The sequence below is a fragment of the Xenopus laevis genome, chromosome 3S (assembly GCF_017654675.1).
Source record: "Xenopus laevis strain J_2021 chromosome 3S, Xenopus_laevis_v10.1, whole genome shotgun sequence".
NCBI lineage: Eukaryota > Metazoa > Chordata > Amphibia > Anura > Pipidae > Xenopus > Xenopus laevis.
The window spans coordinates 89,830,933-89,843,551 of NC_054376.1; the positions used below are offsets into that span (position 1 = coordinate 89,830,933).

The 12,619-nt window shown below is 39.7% G+C and overlaps 1 protein-coding gene across 2 annotated transcripts in view; it reads left to right on the plus strand.

Moving 5' to 3' along the window:
• tbk1.S (TANK binding kinase 1 S homeolog) overlaps positions 1 to 743 on the plus strand; it is a 39,798-nt gene extending 39,055 nt beyond the window's left edge. The window contains exon 21 of one of the 2 annotated variants that reach the window (XM_041588630.1): positions 586 to 743. In XM_041588630.1, the coding sequence (XP_041444564.1) occupies positions 586 to 637 (52 nt within the window). In that variant the 3' untranslated portion in view covers positions 638 to 743. Of the gene's footprint in view, positions 1 to 304; positions 516 to 585 lie in introns of those variants that run through there. The other variant, XM_041588629.1, reaches the window with a different exon arrangement.
• The last annotated feature ends 11,876 nt before the right edge of the window (positions 744 to 12,619 follow it).

Here is a 12,619-nt window from a genome sequence, read left to right on the forward strand (position 1 = left end):
ACAAATAGAATAATTTTTGTTTCATTTGTTCAATTTGGTTTTCCTCATCTGCTTTTAGGACTTGTTTGAAAATCTTTCTGTATTTTGGATCTTCATACCTTGTCTACTAGAAAATCATTTAAACATTAAATAAGCCCAATAGGCTGGTTTTGTTTCCAATAAATTAATAGTTTGGATCATGTATAAGGTACTGTTTTATTACTACATAGAAAAAGGAAATCATTTTGAAAAATTTAGATTATTTGATTATAATGGAGTCTATGGTAAATGACCTTTCCATAATTCTGATCTTTTTGGAAAACAGGTTTCCAGATAATGGATCCCATACCATATTTAGAATATTGCAGTCAGAGACCGTGTAAATATATTGGATTGTGTTTGCAGCCCCTCCAAGCAAATCCCATGCAGTCTAATGCATATGGATATGCAGTTGGCAACCTGCTGAATGACGACTTTGAATTTTATTTGATGTTTTTAATTGAGAACAGGATAATAAAGACCCTGTCTAATACAGATGTATATGTGTGTTCAGTTAAAATGCTATAAAACGAAATGTTCATGCTTAAATTGTTTTTGCTTTTCTAGGTTTGGCGCCCTGACTATGGATGGCGGCTTCGGGAACGTTGATTGCATTTAGTAAAATAGGCACTAATATGCTGAAAACTGTGGCCAGTATAAATATATGAGGACCTTGTAACTCCCTGTGTCCATTTCATCCATAAAGTTTTAGTGCCAGAAATATGTATATATATGTACCATACTGTGATTTTTCAAAAAATTGTGTATTTTTATTATGTCACTATTGCACTTATGAAACTAAAGTATTCTAGGTAACCAGTATAACTGTTTCTCTGCAATCAAAACTGTTAAACTGAACACGTGGTGTGTTTATTAACATTGGAGATAAACATCACCGGTGATGTTGCCCATAGCAACCAATTGGCAATTAGATTTGAACAGTTACCTACAAGTTAGAAAACAAAAGCAAAGTTCTGATTGGGCCACATTACCAGTGATGTTTGTCATCCAGTGTTAATAAACATGCCCCATAAAGTTAAACTGTTGTTAATTCTTAAAGGGATTCTGTCGTGATTTTTATGGTGTCATTTTTATTTCTAAATTACACTGCAAATAATTCACTCTACCATATACAATTTAATTCCTGAACCAGCAAGTGTATTTTTTTTAGTTGTAATATTGGTGTGCTAACAGCCATCTCGGGTCATTTTCCTGGTCATGTGATTACAGAAAGAGCCAGCACTTTAGAATGGAACTGCTTTCTGGCAGGCTGGTGTTTCTCCAACTCAATGTAACTAAATGTGTCTCAGTGGGACTTGGCTTTTTACTATTGAGTACTGTTCTTAGATCTACCAGGGAGCTGTTATCTTGTTTTAGGGAGCTGCTATCTGGTTACCTTCCCATTGTTCTGTTGTTAGGCTGCTGGGGGGTGATATTACTCCAACTTGCAGTACAGCAGTAAAGAGTAACTGAAGATTATCAGAGCACAAGTCACATGGCTGGGGGCAACTGGGAAACTGACAATATGTCTAGCACCGTGTCAGATTTAAAATTTATATGTTTGCTCTTTTGAGAAACGGATTTCAGTGCAGAATTCTGCTGGAGCAGCACTATTAACTGTTTTCTCATGACAGTATCCCTTTAAGTCTTTGTAACTCTGTTATTAGTAAATTGATTCCTTTGAATTAGACAGTTCATTCCATGATATACCCTTTCAAAATGAGTTTTATTTTTGTTTGTTTGTTTTTCTATAAGCATTTAAATCTTTGACTACGAAGCAGTTCCATGGAGCTAATCTTGCTACAGCAGGGTTGACTATAGAGTTGTGTGCACTTTGTGTATGCTATCAGGGAACAGCTTTTGTTAGGCGTGTGTGCAGATCTGTGTGCTGATTGCTGATGATAAGACAAAGAAGCAAAGCAGAGAGCTTGTTATCTGCCAGAGAGTATGCAACTGTGGGTCTATAAAGAATTAAATACCTATTTCTCCTAATGGTTGTAAATGAATACATTGCTGGTGAAGCTGAATAATACATAACTCCAGTACATTAAGCCTGTGTGATTTCTTGATTGACAGGAAATGAAAAACTGCTAAACATTAAATAAAAATTGTATTGTAGTTAAACAGGGGCCATTTTATAAAAGGGACACTACCTTAAGGCTCCCATACACAGGCCGATAAAAGCTGCTGACAGACCGAGTCGGCAGCTTATTGGACCGTGTGTAAGGCCATCCGATGGTCTTCCCTGATCGATATCTGGCTGAAAGTTGGCCAGATCTGGATCGGGCAGGTTAAAAAATGCCATCGGATTGCGGCCGTATCTCTGCATTTATGTGGTCCTGTGATCCTGTGATATCGCCCAATTTAATGTGGGCATATCGGGGTCTCAAAACAAGTGGATTTCTACATCTGAGCCACCTTTATAATGACACAGTGTGGTTTGATGCTGTGGTTCAGTAAGAGAGAAATGTGGTGCTAGAAAAAAACACTGCCTAAGGGCACTGACATACGGAGCTACAAGTAGCAGCAACTTATCACAGCTACAAAATAGACAGTAATGATCATTGTCTCTGCTAAGACAGTACTTGTGTTTTAGAGAGGCAATTCTCAGTAGTGTCTATGGCAGGGTATTTTTTGGCATTTTGTAGCTGCTACTTGTAGCTCTGTGCGTCATTGCTCTAAGACAATTTAGGGTCTGGCCACACGTGCAGATTCGGGGAGATTATTCGCCCCAGTGACAAATCTCCTCTTCTTCGGGGTGACAATCTCACGAGGAAACTTCGTGCGACTTTGACTAATCTCCCCGAATCTGCTTGTGTGGCCAGACCCTTACACAGGAACCTGCAGGTATCCAAGTCATTTTTATTGCTCCTTGTCGAGTGTGCTGCAGACTTCTTTGTATGACAGCATTTTAATATATTCTGCCCATCAAACATGAGATATTTTGAGAAATAATTGTCCCTCTATATGTAGAAAGTTGAAGAATATTTTACTTCTGTCTTTGCATCTAAAGGCGACCTGTTCTTTTGAATCCTGATTTGCAAATTACAATTTAGGAGAACCCTAAATGTTCTAGTTATCTTGCTCAAATTATATTACTGGGCGTTCACAGTTCTTTAGTTTTATTTTTTAAATCCCATCGTTAAGAATTTATGACCAAAGCAATTCTTTCCTTTCTGCCAATGGAAAAATGTGCCCGGTCACAAAATTTCAAATCCTTATTATTTTTCACAAATATTGTGTTATCAAAATGCATAAAACGATATAAAAAGGGATATATTGTCAATGGTGTGATTATAAGGGCAGACTTCATGAAAGGTAAATTCCTTTACAACACATTTCATTTTCAGGTGAGTTATAAGGATTTCACAGCAAAAACGAGCAACATTTTTAGTTAATACACTAATGAGCTATCGCTTATGATTTCTGTATGAAACTACATCATCTGCTATCAATTCAACAATTTTCTATGGTAGATAATGAATCAACTCGAATAAACCAGTATCGGAAGACTTACCCAAGAATTTCAGTTGCTCTGAACCCCTTAATTGCTCTGTATTCTACTGAACCGGCAGTCCCAGCAGGAAATTTTTATTGCAGGCATGGGTTGTAGTATCCAGAATGCTTGGGACCAGTGTGCTAATGTGAAGTAATGTAGCACCAGCTCTAAAGCATAGCAAAGAATATAATGTATGTTCACTGTTAGGTAACATTGTGTATACATCATTCTGTAAGGGAACTTTTTAAGAAGTGCTAAGGGCCGGGTACACAATACACACATTATAGATCTGAGAAGTGAAAGTAAAAGTCTGAGGAATTTCTGTAAGTGGATATACAACTGTCAGTTCCCAGGTGTCATTATTTTACTGCTGATGCTGGTATGTGCTTTGGAGTGCATACTGATGTGACTCATGTAACTCATGGAGCATTCAGATGAACTAAGGACAGACAAAGCAGGAGTATAGCCGCCCATGAATGTTATTTAAAGGAACAGTAACAACAACACCTGAAAGTGTATCAAAATAATAAAAAATATTATGTGGTTTGACCTGCACTGGTAAAAGGTGTGTGTTTGCTTCTTTAATACTGCTGTAGTTTATATAAACAAGCTGCTGTGCAGCCATTCAAGCTGGAAAAAGGAGAAAAGGCACAGGCTACATAGAAGATAACAGCTTAAACACCATTGTATTCTACAGGGCTTATTTGTTATGCACTATGTATCCTGTGCCTTTTCTCCCTTTTCCCCAGCTTGAATGGCTGCCCCTGTGGCTATATGGCAGCTTATGTATATAAACTATAGTAGCATTTCTGTCAGTTTTACCAGAGTATATATTAATTACGTTATAACACTTCCATTTTTGGTGTTACAGGACTTTTAAGCCACATGTGGGATTCTGCTGTTATGATTCATACATGACGTCCAGCCAAACTACATTATACATTCTAATGCAAGGTAATCTAAATATGGACAAATCTCCAAATGTATACTGGTGAAAACAAACCTCTACATCCAGAGCCACCATCAATACCAAGTGGAATGTACTGCACCCTATTATGTAGTAACAATTGTTTTAATTCACTTGTATGGCTCTGACATACATACATGTGTAAGTGCATGCCGAAAAACAAGCCATTCATGCACTTGTTTGTCTGTACCCAGCAGAGGTTACTACAGAGGAAGCAGACCCTGCGGCTGCAGGGGGCCCATGAGGCTCTAATTAATGAGTAATTTTACTATATATTGGTAAAACAGGACAATTTTTGGGGACCCCTCAAATTATTTTGCTGTGGGCCCTGCAACATCTAGTTATGCCACTGGTACACAGAGTCACTGTATCAGCCTGTATGCAGATACACGAGCGGTTTTTGGTGCATTCTCTCACCAAAATCTGCTCCATGTGTATGCTTTTAGGCCAAAATAAATACTTAAAGGTGTAGTTCACCTTCGAGTTAACTTTTTGAAAGTTATAGAATGGCCAATGCTGAGCAACTTTTCAATTGGTCTTCATTATTTATTTTTTTATCATTTTTGAATTATTTACTATCTTCTATCCCTTTCTAGTTTTCAAATGGGGGTCCCTGACCCCCTTCTAAAAATCAAATGCACTTGAAGGCTACAAATGTATTGCTATTGGCACTTTTTATTATTCATCTTTGTATTCAGGCCCACTCCTATTCATAATCCAGCATGGTTGCTAGGGTAATGTGGACCCTAGCAGCCAGAGTGCTAAAACTGTAAACTAGAGGACTGCTGAATATAAAGTTAAATAACTCAAAAGCCACTAATAATAAATAATAACAACCAATTGCAAACTGTCTCAGAATATCTTTACATCATACTAAAAGTTAATTTAAAGGTGAACAACCCTTTTAAGCAACAGATACTTTATATCATATTAAGTGGCCTATTTAAGAATTTTTTCAAACTGGAATATATATTTAAGTAAATATTACCCTTTTACATCTTTTACCTTGAGCCCACATAGTACCAGGGCCCCCCTCTGCTGTTGCGTTGCTGCGACCGCCTGAAAAAAGGGAGGTTGCGGGTGGAAGAATCCTTCAGATGTGGGATCTGGGTGCGGATCTGGGCTTGCGGGGCCCACAAGAGCCGGGGGCCCCCTGTTTTTTTTCCTCAGAGGCTTGTCGGCCCAGTCCGACCCTGGGCTTCATTATCAGGAGCCTCTACACACCCTGGGCAGTCCACCCCAGCCTCCTCTGGCACCCCTGCCCCCTTGCCTGAGAGTGGTCAGGAGGCAGGCTGGTAGGGGGTCTAGGTTGGGAGCAGGCCCGGACTGGCAATGTGTTGGTTCTGGAAAATGCCAGAGGGGCTGCTATAAGGTCCCATAGAAAGTCAGTATTTAGTGGGCTGGTGGGAGCTGTATGGGCCTCTGTGTGGGCTGATTTGGCCTCTGTGTACCTGAAATGCCAGGGCCTATTTTAATTCTCAGTCTGGACCTGGTTGGGAGGGCGCACTGGTTTTTTCCAGGTGTTCCTCCAACCCAGTCTGACCCAGAATGTAGCTCTTACTGGGTCCCAAACTGTGTGACTGACAAGAGTTGATCGCAGCAGTATCTATAGAATATTAGCAACTATTGTATCAATTCTAACAGCTGCCTGTAATGAAACCCAGAGATTCTGCTCAGCAGTGACAAAGATAAGAAATGTATCAACTAAATGTATCCATTTATAACAGTTAAAGAGTTGGTGACCCCCCCCCCTCCCAGAGCTGCTTTAGAAGGTGAAAAATGAAACTTTACACGTCAAAATTAGAAAAACAGTCACAAATAGAAGAAAAAGTACTTGGAAAAAGTCTTTATTTCTGGAAACAATTGAACTGAAAAAAAGGTGTTTGAAGGTGAACAAGTCCTTTAAAAGCTCATCATGTAATGTACAAGTAGATCACTTCAGCTGGCCACGTACTACTGCACTGCTGCTGCCACTCTGAGGAAGAGCCCAAGGTGCAGCCGAGTTAGAAATGCAGCAAGAATGCAGTCGGAGGGAGGAGACAGTACAGGTGAGACGCACAGCTTGAGGCACAACGCTGCTGCTAGACACTGTTAGTGGGAGTGGGATGGAGAATAGGGGCGGGCACAAGAATCTGCAAGGCACTGGGTCTAATGTTAAAGGAATAGTAACACCAAAAAAAGTAAGTGTTTTAAATGAATTACATTCTAATGTACTGCTGCCTGGCACTGGTAAACATGTTGTGCTTGCTTTAGAAACTCTACAATAGTTTATATAAACAAGCTGCTGTGTAGCCATGGGGGCAGCCATTGAAAGCTAAAAAAGGAGAAAAGGCACAGGATACACAGCAGATAACAGATAAGCTCTGTAGTATACAATGGAAGTATTCCAAACATATCTGTTATCTACTGTATAAAATAACCTGTACTTGAATGGCTGCCCCGTGGCTACACAGCAGCTTGTTTATATAAACTATAGTTATGTTTTTGAAGCAAATACAAAACTTTTACCAGTGCCAGACAGCAGTACATCAGACTGTCATTCCTTTAAAATGTTTTCGTGTTACTGTTTCTTTAACCTGTGAGAGCAAATTTCTCTAAGTGGGAGGAGCTAGCGGCGGAGGCGTTTCCCACTTACACTTCGCTATTTCATTCCCGTCTCTTTGCTGTCCCGGGCTGTCAGAACGACTGGCTACTGTATTTCTCCAGTTGTGCTATTACCGGACTCTTGTGACATGTCTGCCCTCGCACGGGCTCCCAGGCCTCTGCACGTCCGACTTGGCCATAGCTCGGAGCCGCCGGCTTATGCTTCTGGAGTAACCGGTATCCTTCCAGGAGTCCGACGCAGTAGGGTCCGCTCCCACCGTCCGCCCCCTGATGTCCGCTACATCTTCCAGGAGCAGCAGCCGGTGGTTTTACACAACTTCCAGGCCGAGGCCGCTGTGAACGCCTGGTGTGACCTGTGTGTCCGCTTCATCTTCTCCGAGGCTCTCCGTTGCTCCGGTGAGTAGCACATGCGTGGGGTTAGCGCCAGGGACAGTAGCGCTTGGCTCTTTATCCCTTACTGCAGGCTCATGGGTTTCCCTCAGAGAGGAGGAGAGTGATACTGTTACACCGGCTTTATCCTGCACTCTGTCATGCTAATTGGCATGAGAAGAACTAATTCAATATATACTATTGCTCTTCAGCAACTGATATAAACCCATGTGTATGAGCTGATAATTTGTATGCCATTTACACAAATCCCATCATGTATATACCCTGACTATCAATTATAATATATCCACAATGAGGTGTAGAACTCTCTAATCCAGGGATCCACAACCTGGACCTGTGAGCAACATTCAGAAGTAAAAGGAGTTGGGGAGCAACACTAGCAGGAAAAATGTTCCTGGAAAGCTGTGATTGGCCATTTGGTAGCCCCATGTGGATTGTCAACCTACATTGAGGCTCTGTTTGGCAGTGCACCTGGTTTTTATACAACCAAAACTTGTCTCCAAGCCTGGAATTCAAAAATAAGCTCCTGCTTTGAGGCCACTGGGAGCAACATCCAAGGGGTTGGGGAGCAACATGTTGCTCACAAGCTACTGGTTGGGGATCACTATCCAAATTAGGGATGCATCGAATCCACTATTTGAGATTCTGCCGAATCCCCGAATCCTTGGTGAAAGATTCGGCCGAATACTGGACCAAACCCTAATTTACATATGCAAATTAGGATTCGGTTCGGCCTGGCGGCCGAATCCTGCTGAAAATGGCCGAATCCTGGAGTCGGTGCATCCCTAATCCAAATGTTCAATGGAACATGTGATAACACAGTATTCACTGCTGCATAAAGTCATGTAGAGGCTCAGGGCAAACAAAGGTTATAATCAGTGCAGTTACCAGAGGGTCCAATTTTAGTTTCCCTGACCCGCACCCGACCCTAACCCGCCCTGCTACAACCCACACACGCACTTCCGGGGTCCTTTTATAGACCTGTGCTGCCCACCCCGCCGATGACATCACAATGACATCACAAAAGGGGCGGGGCGAGCAGACGCAAGACTAAAAAACCGGAACCTGGAAGTCGGATGCCAGCATTTTAAGGTGCCACCCGCGAGGAGCAATGCGAGGTCGACTCGAATCTGCCCGACCCGCGGGTCCTGCGGGTATCAGGTTGGCCCGCACATCACTAGTCCAGTTACCTGTAGTCCAAAAGCAACTATGGCAAAGTTGTGCCGGGCAATACAATTGACACAAAATGGTTGTGTCATTTTTTTTGTTAGGATTTGATGAATGTTATTCCATACTTTCAGGGTTGATGTAAATGAGGCACAAAAAATCTTGTCTAGGTACTGTTGAATTGTGTGATTTCTTGCATGATGAAATTAACATGTATAATATATGTCTATAAAATATTATGTAACACACTACATGTACATTAAGTAAAGGAAATACCTACTTTATGGATCATTTAAATACCACAATGTTAGGTTTCACAGTCATTAACATTTACAGTTTCCTCCACACACACATTTATGATGTTGTCTCTTAACTGGCTTTGGAATGTCCTCTGCAATTTCTTATGTCACCATCATTAGCTTAAAGAGGTCACTCAAGGTTGCTGTTAAGGCCTTACCAGAGTCACCCAGAACATCCCCATGTATGTTGTCAACAGGAATTGCACATGAAGGACGTTTTAATTAATGTTTATCTTGCTAAAGTATTATGTATAAAAAATGGCTCCGCACAAATTACACCTGTTCTTCAAAGCTCTGCCTTCAGTGTTATAGTACTAACATAACATTTGGAGAATAAGTGCTGTTTTGTGTAGTGGTGCTTAAAACTATCCCACTGAGAAGCTGACAGCTTATAATTAGCTGCTGTTATATCAGACTTGTTACTTTAGTCAAACCAGAAACATACGGGTACCTATTTTTTTAATAGATTCGTTTTATTTTACTCAAATTTTAAAAATTAGTATTAAAATCCTAGTATTTCTATAACAATATAATATTGATAATATGACTGCTTCACTGAATATTTAGTAAAAACAACTGAGACACTCAGGGGCAGATTTATCAAAGGTTGAGGTGAATTTTCGAATTTTGAGCTATTTTTTGTGTGCTTCGACTAGGGATAGTACAAATTCGATTTGAATTTAAAAAAAATTCAAATATTGAAATTTATCATGTACTGTCTCTTTAAAAATTCAACGTCAACCATTGGCAATCTTAAGCCTGCCGAATTGCTGTTTTAGCCTATGGGGGACCTCCTACACCTATTTGGAGTCAATTGGTGGACTTTGAAAAATCTAAATTTTTTTGGGGGAAAAACTTGAAATTGAATTCAATCGAATGCGCTATTCCTTCCATTTGTACGATTCTAATTCGGCCGAATACGGACCTATTCGATCGAAAACCGACCTATTCGACCAAAAAAAACTTTGACTTAATTTCGGTTGGTCTTTTTGAATTTGGATTTTAAAGTTTTTTTTTCAATTTAAAATTTGACCCTTGATAAATATGCCCCTCAGTGTTGACAAATAGCGGGGACCTTTTTTACCCATAAAGAGAATCACTGCAGAGAGGCCACCCCTTTAGACTAGAGGAAAAGAACTTTCATTTGAAGCAACGTAGGTGGTTCTTCACAGTCAGGACAGTGAGGTTGTGGAATGCACTGCCGGGTGATGTTGAGATGGCTGATTCAGTTAATGCCTGGACTTTGGTCTTTTTTCAACCTGATTTAAATATGTAACTTAGATTGTATTCAGACCCTACAAAATGTACTGTAGATCATGTAGATGAATTGCAAGTCCAATCATTTGTGTACAAAATGTAAAAATTATAGTTACTTAAATAAAGCCTTGGTTTTAAAGGTGGTACATATTTTCTATTTAAATTGGTGCCTGTAAAACCACTCATTTATAGCAATGTAAGACAACTGAAATGAAGAATTGTTTGTTTCAGGAGAGCTTTTATTAGAAATAATATTTATGTGCATTCTGCAAAATGAGTTTACAAAGAACTGATCCCTGTAGTTTACCAGTCAAGCACATATATGTGACATAAACACGTTAATAGACTTGGAAGTTTCCAACTTACTTTGTGGATAAAATAGTGCCTCTATAAAATATCATTCTTAAGAGGAGGCTAAAAGACAAAATTACCCTACACACAGTGGCTTTCAAACCATTCAACCACAGGCATCTGGGGATTAAAAATAATTGAAGATATCCCAGTCAATACCTCAAAGTAATAAAGTATGGTTACAAATTTTTAAGCATTTCTTAATCAGTATACAAATTCTTTACAAAAGATTGCCTCCACTTTTTTGATAAAAGGAAGAGGCTTATTTAGAATTTTAGTGATTTTAGAGGTTTCTGAAACCACGACTAAACTCCACTAAAACCACCAATGACATTGAGTTTATTAAAAGATCTGGGGAAAAAAGTGTGAACCATCCACTAAAAAATACAACTATCTCGAAAACCTCTAAAATTTTGAGTTTTTCAGACAATTACTAGGGAAAAAAATCCGAAAACCTCTGAAAGTCCAATTTGATTTTAGGGCAAATCCACAAAAACATAACTTAAGCTTTTTGAGAAGTAAACATAATTTCAAGCAACGTTGCAATATACACTATAAGCCTAGACCCCTGCTTTCCTGCTGATCTCTCTGACTACTTTGCTGATCTCTCTGACTACTTTGCTGATCTCTCTGACTACTGATACTTTGTATCAACAGTCATCTGTCCTTAGTCTGCATCCTCCAAACCCCACAATTCCCTGCACACATGATTTCAATAAAATTTGTAACATCAGTTTTGTAGTCCCTCCTTCCCTGCCAGGATTTTAAATGATGCAGAAAAAGAGAAGAACCATTAAACAGATGAATTTCAGCATAAAAATGTCAGTTATTCATACTTTTCGAAGAAACCGGTAACTGTGATTGATATATTAGGGATTTCTGTGTTATGTGGGCCTCTTTATCAAATTTTGGTTTGGAAGCCGGAGTTCCCCTTAAAAAGCAGCCAAATAATATCCCCAAAGCTCCCTTTGACTTCTATAGCACCTCGACAACCTTTACTTGGCAAAGTTTGGTATTAAAGGTTTTGTGTTTTTTTCACTAAATACATTTTACATTTTTAGAACTTTTAATAAATACAGGAAAACCACAAATTTTTCAAGATTTGTGGAAAAAATCTCAATTCAATTGTTAGAAAATGGTCCCCCTAGATTAATATAGCCATGGACATATAGAGTAACAATAATTCGGATTACCATATAAAATACGAACTGCATCAACTGATAGAAACAATGAGTGTTATGATGATTGTCACTGCTAATAAAAAACGGATGAATGGCCACAAGAGATTATCTGCATAAGAACGTGTCACAAATCACCACACTTAGCAGAAAGAGTCACGGGGTGATAGGGATGCTGATTTAAAACCACTGGGGAAATGTAATAACTGGCGCTGATTTGGAAAACTCTTACCTATCTCACCTCTCGCCCATGTTTCCTTATTTTTGTGAAGCTCACAGTATAAAATCTATCACGTAGAGTGACGAATACATCGTAAATATGATTTAATTTTCCGTAGCCTCTTTGCACCTCTCTTCTTATTGGGGCAAAGGGTTTCTTCCTCAACTGAAAGTATGAGCTTGTGTAAAGAGTGAATAATCTGCTCATGCATACATATTCATAAATATGAGTTTAAGGGCTCTTACAGACGAGCGTTTGATGCTGCGCTCCCCTGCATTCCGTTTTTATGCGTTCAGCCGAAAGGGAGCGCAGGAGTAGACGCATTCAGTTTTTTTCAATGGGGCTGTACTCACACAGGCGCATGTAGGCGCCGAACGCAAGTTGAGACGCAACATGCTGCATTTTTCCTGCTTTCTGCGCCTACATGCGCCTGTGTGAGTACAGCCCCATTGTGGCTGAACGCATATAAACGGAACGCAGGGGATCGCAGCTTCAAACGCTCGTCTGTAAGAGCCCTTAGAATGTCAAATAAGATTTCATCTTCAGGATAGCTGCATTTAATATTACACAGCTGTTACGTGTTTTAGCATAAAATTCCCACTTAGCTTAAAATTTCCATCACATGTGGAAACCATAACATCATGAAGTCAGCAGACAAAAAGATTGTGG